The 17488-nt window shown below is 42.7% G+C and overlaps 2 protein-coding genes across 3 annotated transcripts; one reads left to right on the forward strand and one right to left on the reverse strand.

Annotated features, from left to right (window-relative positions):
* The first annotated feature begins 1132 nt into the window (after window positions 1–1132).
* mos (v-mos Moloney murine sarcoma viral oncogene homolog) lies at window positions 1133–2459 on the forward strand. Its single transcript, XM_017414046.3, has one exon. It carries the CDS (start codon window positions 1205–1207, stop codon window positions 2216–2218), a length of 1014 nt encoding a protein of 337 aa, XP_017269535.1. The 5' UTR covers window positions 1133–1204; the 3' UTR covers window positions 2219–2459.
* A 950-nt stretch (window positions 2460–3409) lies between these two features.
* Window positions 3410–16528, reverse strand: steap2 (STEAP family member 2, metalloreductase). 2 transcript variants are annotated; one of them, XM_017414045.3, is made up of 6 exons: window positions 16415–16528; window positions 14468–14898; window positions 11573–11739; window positions 9990–10517; window positions 7647–7811; window positions 3872–4165 (listed from the first exon to the last, which is right to left on the reverse strand). In XM_017414045.3, the coding sequence occupies exons 2-6, from the start codon at window positions 14862–14864 to the stop codon at window positions 3872–3874; spliced, it is 1551 nt and encodes a 516-aa protein (XP_017269534.1). In that variant the 5' UTR covers window positions 14865–14898; window positions 16415–16528. The 2 variants fall into 2 exon arrangements, with proteins under 2 accessions (XP_037828978.1, XP_017269534.1); XM_037973050.1 differs by lacking the exon at window positions 16415–16528 and having other exon boundaries at window positions 3410–4165; window positions 14468–14864.
* Window positions 16529–17488: the final 960 nt, after the last annotated feature.

The raw sequence follows: 17488 nt of genomic DNA on the forward strand, positions 1-17488 counted from the left end.
CAGACTGGTCCACAGAGGTGATCAGGTCTTTTAGTTGTCCTGAGGTCCAGGCTGGTCCACAGAGGTGATCAGGTCTTTTAGTTGTCCTGAGGTTCAGGCTTGTCCACAGAAGTCATTCAGTCTTTAGTTGTCCTGAGGTCCAGCCTGTCGGAGCCTGGATGGACGGTGTGCTTAGCATCTGCCCACATCACGGGCCGGCTCTGATCTCACAGATCAGAAGTATAGAATTAGATGATAAATAGAATTCTGGGTGTTTTTCTTGTCCATCATCAGTGAAGAGTCCCAAAATTTCAACTCACTACCAAAAAAAGAAAAAAAAAAGTGATTGTTGTACGGAGGATTCAGTGGGGTCCTGAACTAACCAGTTACCACTGTCTACAAAGATATACCTCAGCAGTACAAACAAACACATTGAACTGGACTGACTGAACCAGCTTCAGACAGCAGCATATAAAACATCAAAGACAAACATATATTAAATCTGTAATGTGCCGTCAGCTCACAGACAATACAGGGTTCTGGAATGTAAAGTAGTATTTAAATTATTTAGTAAGTTTTTTTTAATCAGCAGCTTCAAACCTTTATTTATTTTTATATTAGGTGTTAAAGAAGGGGGAACAAAATAGCCTATTAGAGTGGGCGTGGCCTTGTCAAATAAGTGGGCGTGGCAATTCACTGCCAGTTGCACCCCCTGGTGGTAGTAGCTGAGAGTCATTCAGAACAAACTCCAAGTCTTACTGACTGGACAAAATCTTTGCCTGAAATGCTGTTGGAGTCAGACGTGTCTTGTCTGTTAGCGAAATATCTCATAAACTGCTGGGTGGATTTTAACAAAACTTTCAGAGCGCAATCACTGGCCGCACATCTACAATGAGTTAACTTTTGGAGTCAACCCACTTAAAGCGGGCCTCCACAACACATCCACAACACATACTCTGGGATTGAAAGTAAGATTATTTTCAAGGTTTGACCAAAATGGCTACAACTCCCAATTATTTCTCAACCTTATTTGATCTTTGACATGAAAGGCAGTTGGTGATATGCATTCATTCAAGGACTATTCAACCTTTAATTATTATTTATTTTTTAGTTTGGAGGTAGATATATACAAATATATATAAATAACCAGCATGCATTGCTTCAAGCCCATCATGCCTCTGGCTGAGACAGCTGTGCACCTGAACGCACCTGTTCCTCGCGCGCCATGCCTTCCCCGATCCCCGTCACGCGCCTGCTGCCCAACGAGCTGTACCCGTCCGTGGACCTTACCACGTGCAGCAGCCCGCTAGCCCCGTTGGCCCACGGCCCCACCCTGCAGGTGCCCCCGGCCCGGCTGCACGGCAAGATCTGCAGCCGCCCCTGGTCCTCGGCGATCCTCTGGGACCGGCTGCGCTCCGTGGAGCCCGTGGGCTCCGGCGGCTTCGGCTCCGTGTACCGCGCCGAGTACCTCGGGCAGACCGTGGCCCTGAAGAGGGTGAAGAAGAGCGCCAAGAACCAGCTGGCGTCCCGGCAGAGCTTCTGGGCCGAGCTGAACGCCGCGCACCTGCAGCACAGGAACGTGGTGCGCGTCATCGCCGCCACCACGTGCGTGCCGGCGGACTTCGAGGACGAAGGCAGCATCGGGGTCGTGCTGATGGAGTTCGTGGGGGGCGGGAACCTGCAGCAGGTCATCTACGACAGCCCGGAGCCGCTGGAGGAGAGCCGCTGGTTCAGGTACTCCGCGGACATCGCGGCGGGTCTGAGGTTCCTCCACTCCCACGGCCTGGTCCACCTGGACATCAAACCGGCCAACGTCCTGCTCTCCTCGGCCGGCGTCTGCAAAATCGCCGATTTCGGCTGTTCCATCAAGCTGGACCGGGACTGCGAGGTGAGCTCCATGGGCCCCCACGTGAGCCACGTGTGCGGCACCTACACGCACCGGGCCCCGGAGCTACTCCGAGGCCAGCAGGTGTCCCCCAAGGCGGACATCTTCTCCTTCGGGATAACCCTGTGGCAGCTGCTGACCCGGGAGCCGCCCTACGCCGGGGACCGGCAGCACGTGCAGTACGCCGTGGTGGCGCAGCACCTGCGGCCGTCGCTCCGGGACCACCCGGTGTTCCTTTCGGAGCAGGGCCGCAGGTGCGCGGCTCTGCTGGGCCGCTGCTGGAGCGCAGAGGCCCGCTGCAGACCGAGCGCGCAGGACCTGCTGAACCTTCTGGATCAGGTCCGCTCCCACTGATCCACTGAGCCAGGACCCTGGACCTGATCCAGGATCAGGTCTCACAAACCTGAAGACTTTTAGCTCCCCAGCTTCACAGGACTGACGCTCAGGATTCTGATCCTGGTGTACTTTTTTTATTTTTATTTTTTCACTTGAGTCAGTAGTTTTAGGTAGATCTTATTCTGTTGTTTAGAATAGTTTTATGAAATAAATGTAATTTTAAGTGAATCTGTTTTCATTAAAATGACTTTAAACTTTTCCAGAATTGGTTGTCTTTTTTTTTTTTTTTTTTCCTCCATGGTGGCGCCTTGTAAAGAGTTGCCCTGATTTAAAACGTACCAGGTTTCACAGGGTTGAAGCTCATCCCCCCCAATAAAGGCGAAATGGGCCTGTGTGTTTCGGTCTGTTAGCAAAATATCTCATGAACTGCCGTTCGGATGTTAACGAAACTCTCAGAAGGCAAGTTTCAGACGTCCGTCTACGACTGATTAACTTTCCGGGTCGATCCAATTCAATGTGGCCGCCACAGCTGATCGACCTTAGCCAGCACAAAAAGGGCTGTAACTCGGCTCAGTTTACATGTTGAGCTAAATTTGGTGTGGTAGTAGCCAACACACAGTCCCAAATGCTATAACCTTCAGAATGTTGCTCCAACTGCATCTCTCATTGTTAAAATAATAATTCTAATAATAATAAAATTGTGGCATGAAAGGTGGCAGGTGATGCGTTCCTTCAAGGAGCACTAGGTGTGGGTTCCCAGGTCACCTTTTTGTTTGTGTGGAATTACGGTATATATATCATTGGATGTCCGTCTGCAACTCATTTAACGTTCAGAGGCACCCTGATTCAAGATGGCTGCCGTGGCTAATCAATCTTAGCCCATACAAGAAAAGGTTAGCTAAACAACGAAGCCGCGCCTGTCCCTCCACGCCATGGAGTTACTGCCACTGCTGCCGCAGAGCTCCGCCCAGGACCTGGAACGCTGCCGCCAGGACAGTCGTCCGCCGTGACCTCACGTGGATGCCCTGCGCGTCCTCGCGACCGCCGTGGTCCAGTCGCATGCGACGGTGAGCCCCTTGTGACCTCGCCGAGACCCTGCAAAGGTTGCCCAGACTCCAGTTGGAGGTTTCGTGACGTAGCAGGGTCTGCATCCAGGGCGAACAGAGCCTGAAACAGGCGATTTCAACTTCCCAAGGGCATGACACGTCGTAAAATATGGAATAGATTTTAATTTACCGGCAGGGAAAAAAACAAACAAAAAACAGAGTGCCCCAGTTTGAACAGCTCTGCGTTCGTCTTCCACAATTAGTAGCTACGGCAATTACTAAAGGTGGCATCTCTCTGGGCTGTGGCTGTTGGACAGCAGAAATTTGCACACTTCTTATTGCAGTCTCGCAGAATTTTGAGCGTTTGCAACCAGTGATCCAATTGAAAATCTCCGCTGTTTTTTTGAAACTATATGCACGCCCATTATCTTGTCACCTACCTCCCTAGTTGCAGCCCAGGGAGATACTACCTTAACAGCGGTAAGTAAACAAGAACACAGGACACATGTCGGCGAAGCTCACACTAACTGAAACGGGTCCTTAAAACTACAACGACATTGCGTTGTTTTACATAAAACTACACAAGCAAGAGCGTAATCCCAGTGGCGTTGTTGGAGCAGACGGATCACATGATGGTGACTCTCTCAGGTGAGACGTTGGCAGCCGACCCCACCGGCTCCAAGCGCTGACACTTGTGCAGATTGCAGTCCAGTCCCTTTCGGATCTGGTGGAGCTTGTAGGCCACGCAGGGGAGCAGCATCAGGGCCTTCCCCAGTACGACGCACACCGGCAGGGCCAGGGAGACCACGAAGCTGGGGGGCAGGTAGAAGCGGTAGGCCTCCTCCTCGAAGGCCCGCTTCCAGCCAAACAGCAAACCGTGGAGGGTGGCTATCAGCAGGGCGATGTACCCCAGAGTAGACTGGAGGAAAACAAGAAAAATGTTAGCATCTTGTAGCCGTTGTTTCTGTAAAATGTGCAGGAACTGTCAACACACAGGGACACTGAATGCTGACAGATGTGAGGAGCTTTCTTCAAAAATAACAACAAAAATGAAATAATTTCAAACAACTCGGCTTGCAGGGCTGAGAACGGTTGTACCTGCTGTTAATAATCTGGACGCCATTTTATCAAGATCGCAAAAGAGCTTCTCTGTTACTTCAAGAAAACAAGATGTTGATGAAAGAAAAAATGCTTTGGCTTCTCGACGCAGGGAGATGATAATAGGACAAAAACGAGTGTTTTTTGTGTCCAACATCTAACATGTCTTTACTCTTCAAACTTGGTATAAATTATTTTACGCTGAATATGAATTTGCTAAAACTCAGTTTTAACAAACAACAAAAAAAAAAGGGAATTTTAGTGCTCTTTTGGCATCTAGACAAACCTAGGTCGAGTGGAATAATGTGAAGTTAGAGCTTGAACAAGGTTTTCACAAAGGGGTCACCTATGACCTTGACCTTTGACTCCGTGGTCTTGAAATTATTAGGGATCATCCTGGACATATGAGGTGTCCAGCTGTGCAGTTTGACATTTCTATGTTAGAGCTCGGACAACAGGCAGACGGATGGACCATAATATGTTCAGGATATAGAAATTCAGGCTGAGTTTGCTTGCAGCTCCTCAGACTGAAGAAATCTTTTGGATAAAAGACGAAATGTTTCAACAAAGAAGAGCCCGTCCAGTGGACCTGACTTATTTGATTTTTCCGCCTGGATTATTGAGCATGCCTCAGAACCTTAACATGGGTTATTTTATTTTTTTACCAGATCTTTGTAGCTCTTGCCTTGGCGATGACTTCCTGTGTCTAAATACAAGAAAACTCATTTTACTGTTTTATTACTCATTTTACTGTTTTATGTATTATTATTCAAACACTTATTCATTTATCTTTTCCATTTTTTGACCAAAAATCAAATAACCACTTGTTTCTTTGTTTTCCAGTACTCATTCTTGATGAGAAAATACAATTACCAAACCATGCACGGACCTACATCCATCATTTAGTGATTCTGTCAGGACACTTGAAGATGAGCTCTAACAGTAATGAGTTGTTCAATGAAGGACGTTCCTTAATGTCAAAGTTTACATTTGAATCAGCGACCTGTTGTCCTGATTTCCTTCCATTTTAAAGGTGATTTTAAAATTATTTCTAGTTATTATGTAAAAACAAGCCTTTCTAAGTTGAAATAAATAAATATATTCATCCTTTAACTTCAGAAAATGAACATGGTTATCCCAAGATTAGATAAATAAGTTGTTCTTTTAAAATATCCATCTATTTTCTTCACCCGCTTTTTGCTTTCCGGGTCGTGGGGAGCTGGTGCCTATCTCCAGCCATCACTGTACGAGACGTGGGGGACATTCTGAACATGTCTCCAGCCTATCATTGAGTCACATAGAGACAAACAACCATTCACGCTCTCACTCACACCTACGGACATTTTTAGAGTTACTAGTTAACCTAACAATAACCTTCATGCTGCGAGGCGTTAACCACTGCTCCACCATGCCGCCCTATTTATAAACAATATCATAAATATGCATTTTTCTAAGCATGTCCTTTCTCAGCATCCATAAAAAGAAGAGGGGATTGGACCTCAGGCTTCTATCCAATCAACCAGGACCTGTGAACTGAGTGAAACTGCTGCATACAGAAAAGATGTCTACTCAATATCATCTGAAAACAAATCCTTTCTGTCATGATTATGGGGTCATTGTCTTGGTTTCAGTTCTTTGTAACTGTGATTTGTAGTTGGAGTATGATTTGTCCTTTTCTTTTTCTTTTCTTTAAAGATACCTTGTACTGTGTGTTTTCTGTTAAATTTGTTCCACTGATTCCGCAACACAGTCCTCTTTGGTGCCATCTGGTGGCCAAAAGTATGAAGTGCATTTTGAATCTACAACTTCTTTCATTATGATGGCTCACTCTAAAGAGTTTACAGCTCCTGTTTGATCATGTGACGTTTCTGTCTGGTATCAGGCTACTGTTGTGTTTTGAACATGTATTTTTGGGGTAAAAAAATAAGGTTAGAGTATTTGAATGATAAATCGTTTTTATGAACAAAAGTTCCTTTTTGAAACGTGACTTTGCTTGTGACTTCTTGACATTTTATAAACATAATAAATAAAAAGAAATATATATATATAGTATCTGCACAACACAGCCTTTAGCATGCGTGTGCTGTGAGCATCTATCTGCTTATGTAATGAACCAGTGCACAGATGCATTTTTATTCTCTATATATCAATTTCTAACTTTTATGTATAGTGTATTTTCATAATTGATTGTGACCTGAGTGTAGAAGTGTTTATTAACTGGCAAAATAAACACATAACGCATGCGGCCTTTCTCGTACAAAATGACCACCAAAAATGATTGAAATGATGACTGTCAATGATTTGATTCCTTATAAACCATTAAATCATGTACTGTAGCAGTGACGTACCAAATGAAGCTTTGGATGTCTTTGATCACGTGGCTCTGGCAGATGAATCTAGCCTCAACGTCGCTTCAGAAACTCTGCTGTTTTTTGTGACACATGCACCAGAGCTTCAGCTTCACATGGACCATCACTAGCACCTCACAACATAAGGTCAGAACCAACGTGAACCCACCGATGAATACGTCACATGACAGGCTCCAGCGTGCTAGCCTTTAGTTGGAGCCCACTGCTAAACAGAAAACAATAAGTTCCTCTGGAGGAAGCAAAAAACGAGGCTCTAAGTCACCATCCTGGGTAGTCATCAAGCCGCCAGGCCAAGAAAGCTTGGCACAAAGTTTCAACCAGCCTCAGCCTCCACTTCTGTCAAAGACCCCAACACCTCTCCTGCTGAGCTCCATGAAATTACAGCCAAGCCCCACACCAGAATCCAAGTCCCAGCCCCTGCCTAGGACTATGCCACTGCTACTGCAGTGCAATGTTTGCACCCCTGAGTCTGAGGGGGTCTCATTTTATGGTGACAACAATGCCTCTCAAGTCCCCAAGCCCAAGAGGATCCCACTAAATGATGATGACACATTTTAGCGTATGCTGAAAGGATTAATAACTAAAAAAGGATCCTGGGGTCACTAACAATTTTATTTTTCCTAAGCTCTCACTGAAGGGCCCTGCTTTGCAGATAAGACTCACAGCTGTTAAACCTGATGTGAAGAGGAAACGTGCAGCTTCCCCCCTTTATTCAAACACCTGTACTTCAATCTGAGACGATTACATACAGCATTTGTTGCCAATCGTAAACTACAAAATTTTGTTTTATCTTCATTTCACTGCCATTGAAGGATTGATGGATTGTACACAGCCTTAAGAGTGAAGTGGGTCAAGGTTCTGTTGGTCTGTTTGAAGAGCGTTTTCTCTGACCCAGGAAATAACTTGAAAAAAGCTCTTGGATGTGGTGTTTACCTGGATGAAGCTGAATTCCCTCCAGTTGAGCGTGCTGCTGATAGAAGGAATGGAGGTAACGGCCAGGAGAGACAAGAGCCCAAAACTCATGATGCCAAAGGAAACGTACATCTCCACCCGCCACACTTCCTCTTCGTTCCATGAGCTTTCCACATTAGTGTGGCTCTGTTAACACAGGGGGATAAAGGTTGATGCTGAACTTATCACAGTTGGAGCTTATTTGTTTGATATAGGAACAGATTCACCAGCAAAAAAAAAAAAAAAAGTTTGGCTGCTTTTGTGCACAGTCTTTTTAGGAATGTGCAAATATTCTTTTAAATATATACTGTGAGAACCCCTAACTCTTGTTAAAGGGTGTGGTTTTAAGGTTTGATGGATCTACAGATGCTATGGTCTTGGCTCTTTTTCCACAACATCTCAACATCTCTCCTCATTGTTGTACCTTTTGTTGATAGTGCTTTAATAGAAACTTCACAGGTTCTATCTATCAAGTGTTGAACATCATTCACTCCAGTTTCCATGTTTCTCAAAATACTTAGCTCTTCTGTTTAGAGTACATTTGGCATCAAGATCAGGTCTTTAACCACTCATCTTTTTGGCTCTCTACATTTTACCTTCACATCAAAGTTCAGCTTATGATGGTTAATTAGCTTGTGGTTTAACATGTAATTAGTTGATTCATACATTTCTCTAAGTGCCGCTGGGTAAATGCTGAATACCACCAGTGGTATTTATGCTACACTTTGCGAACCAGTACTTCACATTGGTTTAAAAAAAATGGAGTAAGACCTCTACTATGTCTCCATAAATATACCAATCAATGTTTTGGTTAATATGTTTGACAGATAGGAGCAGGGATGGCTGATATAAGTGGGCTAGTGGGGCTAAGCCCTCCCTGGTGTTTACAATAAAAAAGTTAAAACACCTAATAAACACAAATTTAAAAAATCCTATCACATTTTGTAAAATTTACAACAAAACCGGTGCCAAACAGTCTCGAGAAAATACCAGTCTTTCCAAAGGGCTAAGGTTTTACAGCCCCGATCATTTAATGTATTTTGTGGTACAGAATGATTGACAGCTGTTTTGTCCCGCCCCCTTGGTTTGCTGCTTCAGCCCAGGGTCAGCCCAAGGCCTCAGGCTTCAGCCCTTCAGCCAATGAGGGTGGACGGACAATAACGGGCCTCGAGCGCGAGTGTTTGTGGGCGTAGTTTGGTGTGGATTATTTAATTTCTCTCCCATTTTCCTTAATGTCTTTTTGGAGAAAAACTGGAAGTGAAAAGGTTGGGGGTGGCTAGACCAAAGGATATTCAAATCCAGCTAAAGGAAAAGCAACAAAACCAAAGTTTTTTGATCTGGTTTCAGTCAAAGGACTGGCTAACATCAAGTGCAGCTAACAAATCTTGTTTCCGCTTTCCAATTTATAGCAGGTGTTCTTTATTTCAAATTGGATGCTTCTGTTGTTGGAATCCAATCTATAATATATAATTTTATTATATATCTGTTAGCCCAACCTACAAATATCACCACCAGCCACAACTGGATGGGAGTCAAACTGCAAGGCAACAGTATAACCAACTGCACCACTACAGCCTTGTTTTGGTTCAGTTCGACACTTTTCTTTGAATATTCTAATTTTTTTTGTATCTATTCTTACCAGATGTGGTACAGTACATGCCATGAAAATGTCTGTTTGATTTTTGGCTCATGTATTGCGTCCACTTTTTATTTCTCCTTCTGTTCATTTAGCTTTTTCTTTTTTTATATATATTTTAATTTGTCTGTTTCTCTACAAATGTTTTGCTAACCTGTTTTATCATTCAACATCAACTCTTAACACCTAGGGTAAATTTAATCAAAATGGACTTTAACTTGTTTCATCTGTTACTGCTGTGTTTGCATTTAGCCCCTTTTCATCACCCACCGCTATCAAAGGGAGGGAATCATGTCATCACCTGGATCTGTTTTTTATGTGTCAGTTTGCTTCTGTCTAAGTTATTACTCACATTAAAACTATTTGTCTGATACAACTGCCTGTCAGGGGGTGTAAAAAGTCTATACTGAAATGAGAAGATGGAATATGAAATTAGTCCTCTGTGTTTAACAGAGATAGTAGCATAAAACCAGGAAACAGTAGAAAGAGAGATTCTCAGACATCTTTAAGTTAAATGTAGTAAAATTCAAATTTGCTCTCACCTCTGCTCCTAGACTTCCTATCAGGACATAAACCAAAAGTAGCCACAAGAAATGACATGTTTTCTTCAGAAAAGTGAATAAATCTATTTTTTAAAAAACTCTTAATTCTCTTCTCAGCTCATATCTTGGGAGATTTGTCCTACTGACCTGCTGGGAGGCAGTGTTGAGCAGCAGGTACCTCTCGGACTTTCGAAGGGGCAGACACAGGCTGTAGAGAACGTGGACAGAAGACAGGAAAAAGCTGATCAGACCCAACTGTTTCCTGCTCTGCAGCCACTCCTCCAGCCACTGGGGGAAATGCTTGTACTTGGTACCATAGTAGAGCTGATGGGCGGCTGCCAGCTGGCCCGCCAGGTACACCAGGGCCAAGAGAGTGATGGCGACGCTGGGCAGAGTCCGGTTCACCAGCTCAATGGGGATCTTGTAGAAGTCGTTCTGCTTGTGTTTCACATACGGGTGGATGATATCTCGTACAAAAGCGTAAGCGAAAAAGAAGATGGAGAGGGCCACGGCGGCGAGGACAGGGCCCCTCCAACCGGGGAACAACCGGATTGGGATGTTTTCAATGTCACGAGAAGAAGACAGGGAGCCCATATCCACGGGTTGGAAGTTGAGCTGGCGGGCTAATTCCATGATCAGATGTCGAGCCTCCGCCGAGTCACTGCAGATGTAGACCTAACAGGGCCAGGATCACAGAGATGAGCACTTGATTAGACATGGCAAAAACATGCATGGAGGGAACGGTTTGAGCTGAACGTATCATACATTTTCTTCTGGGTCACTGACTTTTCTGCAGTTTGGCCTTATCCACACAACGATCAAAGCATATCAGGTTAAATTCTTTATACACAAATGTTGTTTTTTAAGTATTTCCATTTCTTACATTTTTTTAATGTATACTTAATATGTATTGTAGGGTTTCTTCTCCAACAATAATTGTTTTTGTATTGACAGTTCAATAAAGTGTTAAAAACCTTTTAGCTTCCAATTATTTGGTGATATAATAAAGGGTTTTTGCTGTGCTCTAAGGCTGTTATCAGCCTTGTCTGTTTATTGAAGTTACACAGGACACAAATGTTCTGCCGTAGTTCAGAAACCGCCGTTTACAGGACAAAACACAACATGTAATCTGTTTTTTATGTGTCTGTCAGGCTTGGGGTCAAAGGTTAGGGTAAAGGTTGGTCTATGATACAGTAGTTTAAAAAAAAAAACGTTTAGGCCGTCCACGTGAAAAAGCAAGTGTGGCGTTTGAAGATTTTCTCACTCTGGAACCTTTTTTCCGGAAAATGTCCCTGTTGTAATAAACTTTAAACAGTATTTAGGAGGTCATAAAATACTGTTTGTCATGTGAATGCAAGGCTGAAACAGTAAGTAACATAAACCAGTCCCGTGTGGACGGGGCCTGAGTCTACATGGGGCTAAGTTGCTGTAACTGACAGTATCATCCTTGAGGCATCTAAACTTTTCATCAGATCTTCTGCCCTGTGGAATGAACTAATGTCATCCAATGAGAAACACTACAGGGACAGAATATGTTTCCTTACAGATTAAAGGTGACAATTTAGAACTTTGAAGTAACGACTAGACCTAAAATATGTCAGCCAAATGCCATCTTAGCTTTAGAAAACCACTGGATTCCTTTGTCTGAAGGGGTCAAAGGTCCTGGTCTGTTATCGTTAAGTTATAAGGAGATTTTTCCAGCTTTATTACCAGATTCAGTGTGTCTGTACCTGCGTGCTGGCATCTTTGGGATAGCTCTGCTGCATGGCCCAGGCTGAGATCACATTGAAGCCTTTGACCACAACAGAGCTCGGCAGCAGCGACGCCAGATACTCAGCGTTAGAATCTGGATACTGGTTGGCTCTGCGGTTGTTACTCACATCAACAAGGATCTTCCCTGCAAAAAAACAAAACAAATGAAGCGCTTTTTTTGTACAAACATACCGGTATCTACAGTAATATACCATAGCTTTAAACCACCCTCATGTTGTTCTTTTGCTTTTAAGCAGCCAGGCTTTCTAATAATCTTTTAAAGTGGTCTTGATATATATATATATATATATATATATATATATATATATATATATATATATATATATATATAAGCCTGGAGAATTATTATATATATATATATATATATATAATAATTCTCCAGGCTTCCAGAACCTGACCATCACAGAGAAAAGACAAACCAGGAAGTGTCATGTCTAAAACTAGCCTAACCAGATGAGCAGTATGTGAAAGTTGTGTCTTTACGAAACGGGCAAATCCAGAAAAGACCTAACAGAACCTGAGAGACGGATCATCCTTCATCCTTCTTCTAAATCCTATTTTCTGTCAAACTGTGTTATCTTTGGTAGTTTTCTGGTTCAGCTACAGAAACAGAAGCCAGGATGTCTTCTTTCTTTACTTTTGTGACAAAGAGCTTAAAGGTCCTATTTAAAGCGCTAACTCGTCTGTTATGTATCAGCACAGCACTGCTTCATCCTCTGAGTTTAGGAGCCTCTTTATGAATGTATTATTCACAGGTCAGAGTTAAGTGGCTTAAAAAAAACAAAAAATGCATTCCTCTGGTCATGGTCACTAAAAGCAATTGGACCTAAAAACATGTAAAAAGTAAAAAGCAATGATGTAATAAAACAAAACAAAAGATCTTTGGAGGATCTGAAAGCCTGGAGAGATGTGGCTCAAGACTTATTAGAAAGAATAAGAAAGTCAGGCTCCTTCGAAGTAAAATACAAAAAAACCTGAGACCTTAAATGATAACGTCACACAGCTTAATTTAATCCACACTCTTTCTCTAAAATAGTTCACATTTGGTACTTGAAGAAATACGTGAAAAGAATGTACTGGGTAGCAAAAGTATTCACCCAGTAATAATCTTTATTTTGTTATTTTAAAAGACTTTTCAGTTCAGTAAAAGTGGTTAAAGTCTGCAAAACCTTTCAGATTAATACATTTAAATTGGCATTAAACTTGTTTTAAATAATTCTAAAAAATATAAACTAAAAAGTGGTTTATGCATATGTATTCACCCCTTTTGCTTTGAAGCTCCAACCTTCACCTTCAGAAGCCACCTAATTCGTTAAATAAAATCCACCTGTGAGTGATCTAAGAGTCAGATGATCTCAGTATATGAACACCTTTTCACCTCTAAGCAGTAAGGTCTACCACCAAGCAGGAGACATCATGAAGGCCAAGGAACTCTCCACACAGATCAGAGTTGGATTAAAAAAACACCACAGAAGCTGGAACTTCCCACAGAGCTCCATTAAATCCACTATTAGGAAACGCAAAGATGATGCCACTACAGCAAACCTGTGAAGAAAGGGTTGTCCACCAAAATCACAGAGACATCCAGGAGGACAAAGATAACTCTGGGAGGATCTGTCCATAGGAACACTGGAAGCTGCACAGAGCTGGACTTCATGGAAGAGCAGCAGGAAAAAGACACTGATTGAAGAAAAAAAGCTGGACTGTTTGAAACTTCTTTCCTTAAACCTGTGGAAGAAGCTGCTGTGGTCAGATTAGACCAAACATCAAGGACACCATGTCTGAGGCTGACCTACCACCTCTCATCATGCTGACAACACCATCCCTACAGTGAAGCACGGTGGTGACAGCATCATGTTGTGGGGATGTTTTTCATCTGCAGGGACTGGAAACTGTTCAGAGGCAAAAAATACAGAAGAAAAGTTGGAGAGGAGATTTGAGACTCAGTCCATCTGAGAATCTCTGCTTTGATTTAAAGATTGTTGGACACAAGCAGCAGCCATCCAACCTGAAGGAGCTGCAGCAGTTTGGTCCAGAAGAATAGACAAAATGTCCAGGTTAGATGAACCTAGACCATGAAGACGGACCTGAAGAGACTTGATGCTGCAGGAAGGGGGTGACAAAGTAACGAGTTTTGTGTGTGTGCTTCTGTGTGGAGGGGGAATACATATTCACACATCTTTTTAGATATATTTATTTTTTTTATATATTTATTTCTCAACTTAACTCCAATCATCTTATTTTTTTGTAGATTTATTAATTTTAATTAAATTAAATTTGTAATTATATAATAGTTTTTAAGGCAACAAAATAGAAGGAATGTCAAGGGGGCGGGGTGGAAATATTTTTGCAGCCCTCTGTGTGATGGTGAAGGTTTTCAGTCATGCAGGGGATGGTAATCTTTGTAAGTTTAAACAGGAGCTGGACTTCTTTTTTGCTTTTTGAAGGAATTTCCTCAAATTGAAATTGAAAAATCTCCTTGGAATCAGAAGCAAACCATTTCAAAAGACTGAAAAGAGTCCAGTTCTCTTTGTTTGAACTTACTTGGAACATGTGTACAGAGAGTTAAACGGTGATAAACGTTTTTTGATTTGTCCTTCTGGAAGCTGGATTGAGCAGGATTTGATGTCTAATATGACAGCAATGATGTACACTGCACACAAAGAGGGAATTTTCATAATTTCAGATCTCTCCAGGCCTGGCTACCTAACTGAATGTAGTTTTAACTGTTAGTTACTGCACTTAGAAGTTAGATGTTATCAGACAAAAACATTTTCAAATCAAAGATAAATGGCTTGAACATCTCTTTTCTGCGGGGGAAGGTCTCTGGGGTAGGATTTTGTGCCTTGTACCTTCCATGAGATGCTTGAGGTCCCACAGAGCGGAGTAGTGCTCTCGGCGAATTGCCAGGAAGACGATGTTAGCCTTCCCAACTGCGTCTTCATAGTGGGTGACATCCACCACGTGAGGAAATGAATTGGCTGCCAGTTTGGGATGGCGGCTGCCCACCACCACCTTGAAGCCGCGGCGGAGTAGGCGAACGGTCAAGCACTTAGAGAAGTCTCCTGAGCCCAGGATAGCCACAGTGTGCTGGGTAGGCATCAGACAGGAAGCTGTTGGTTCCGCAGCTGCGAACCTCGCTCCGTTGTGCAACAAACAGGTCTGAGTGTGATGGAGGTGGTGGGAGGACGTTGCCGTGAGGAACACGGGGCTCCTGCTCCTGCTGCAGCCCATAGAGATAGAGTCCATCTTTTCCTTTTGACACTTCCTCTTTAGCAGTTTTCTGTTTATCAAAAAACAAAACAGACACATGATTTGACTTGACTGGCAACTTGTTAAAGGCATAATCTGTACATTTAGTGCTGGGATAGCCCACCAGCAACCCTGAGCAGCACAAACTAGAAAATGGTACCAAAATGGTTGAGGTCAAACAGTAGCATCTCAAGTCGTTTTAATTTAAGTCTTGACTCTTGATGGAGTGGATGAAAGAATTTGGTGAACTGTAAAAGTGAAGAATTGTTGAATGGAACCAACGCACCTACTGCCCGAAAATCCAACCTGTATCAACGGTCCTCTCTAAAGCCCAACAGTGGTTTGAGACGTTTGGCGTATAAACTGAAGAAGAAGTGGAAAGTTTGTGCAAATAAGAAGAGTTTGTTAGCGAAACATTTTGGAAAATGTAGTCAGCTCAAAAGTTCGTGTGGAACATAATTGAACTAAGATCAACAAAGTTCATCTTAGTTTAATTAGTTCAAAGTGGTAAGGATTTCCAAAAAACATAAAACTTAAACTGTGATTGTGTAAAAATGGTAAAAATCCAATTTCCTATGACCTGTTTAAACTTTAAATAAGGTCAAGAAAGTCTGTGCTATAGAGCCCCAAACAGGGCTGGTTTTTACTACTAGTTTAGCCGAAACGCCATTGGTGCCTGACTCGTAACTGTTTGCAGTTTCTTGTTAATTTTGTTACAATAAACAAAGCACACCTCTGGCCCATCAAGGAACTCCATGCCCACTATTCCCCATCACTATGTGTGTTTTTGTCCAGGATTTTCTAAAGCTGTAGCAAGTACGGAAAATCAAACTTTGGGCTAGAATCAAAGCATTTTACAGATACAGATAAGAAATAAAGGTTAAAGAATACGGCATAAAGCATTTATTGCCACCATTTCCAAAATAATAAAACATAAAATAAAAAAGCTGCAAAAACTCAGGAAACAGCTAAAATCCTCCTGATCCTCTGGACCATCAGAAAAGCTAAAATCACCCTGATCGTCTGCTCCATCAGGAAACAGCTAAAATCCTCCTGATCCTCTGGACCATCAGGAAACAGCTAAAATCATCCTGATCGTTTGCTCCATGAGGAAACAGCTACAATCGTCTTGATCCTCTGGACCACCAGGAAACAGCTAAAATCTTCCTGATCCTCTGGACCACCAGGAAACAGCTAAAATCTTCCTGATCCTTTGGACCACCAGGAAACAGCTAAAATCTTCCTGATCTTTTGGACCATCAGGAAACGGCTAAAATCTTCCTCATGTCTCTGGTCTAAGACATCTCAGATTGTGTTAGACCAGAAGCACGGGTGTCACTCTGTGTGTGCGCGCGTGTGCGTGCGTGCACCTGTAGCATGGCGGACAGAGTTCCACCCAGAAGCTGGTCAGCTACGCACCGAGCGGACCCGGATCAGACGCAGCGCTCAGGGAGAGACGGAGGACAGCATGATGACGAGGAGGAGGAGGATGAAGGAAATGATGATGAAGATGATGATGATGATGATGATGATGATGGGGTACCCACCTGTCACGGAGGCACGCGGCAGGATGTGTCAGAGCAGAGATGCTCCCCGCCGCTCGGTGTCCATCTTCTTCCTGATGCTGCTGCTTTCACGGTCTGCTCCGTGCTGCCTTCACGTACCGCTGCAGCTCACAGAGTCTCGCTGTATAATTTGCGTTGCACGGCAGCTCATCACAGTTTATGATGCTCTGAACCATCCCATAATTTCCAGCTAACATCCGCACCTCTAAACTAATGTTGCCTTCAGAGACAACAGTGATGATTTTACACAGAAATACACCAATAAGTTAAATTTCATCCCATTAAGCCTTTAAAGGTTTTCACACTTTTTCCTTTAAATTTTTACCCTTTGAATTGATTTATTTCCCAAGTTTTTCCTGATAAAAAAGCAAAATAACGCTGAAGCAGTTTGCATTTATTAGAATAAATTAGGCAGAAATATTTCAGGCAACACAAACCTTCCAGCTGATTGTAGGTCTGAGTTAGACCTGCACGTCTCAGGTTTGTCTGCAGTTTCAGAGGGGATTATTTTAAGTTTTTAATCTCTGTGAGTCTTCAGTTCAATGTGAACAAGGCAGGGAGAACACACTAAAAACGGAACAAAATAAAAAAATCATGAAGGGTAACTACTTTCATATAATCAGCCTAAATCCATCATTTCACATCACTTCCTTACAAACTACACATTTATTAAAAAAATAAAAAAGTAACGTTTTGTCTTGTTGTAATTCTTCAGAAACATAATTCTAAGAATATGATGCCGATTTTTCCTCATTTCCTGCCTTCAATTTGTTTCACCAGCAGGGGGTGCTGAACATTTAAATCCTGAACCATTTTCCAAAACATGAGCTGTAAAACTTCAGTTCTGTTCATCAGAGGGTAAAACCCAAACTAGAAAAACATCAAATAAGCAGTTCGAGAGAAAAGAAAGAAGCCCAAACTGAGACATAGATGATCAGAAGAGCAAGAATTTGTGTAATAATTACAACACCTTATATTGAGGCTTAAACTATATGTGGCATTTATCTGAGATGTGTGTAAATGTTGACTTCTCAGGAGGAAAGATATCAGATTTAT

The sequence above is a fragment of the Kryptolebias marmoratus genome, linkage group LG21 (genome assembly GCF_001649575.2).
Source record: "Kryptolebias marmoratus isolate JLee-2015 linkage group LG21, ASM164957v2, whole genome shotgun sequence".
Taxonomy (NCBI): Eukaryota; Metazoa; Chordata; class Actinopteri; order Cyprinodontiformes; family Rivulidae; genus Kryptolebias; species Kryptolebias marmoratus.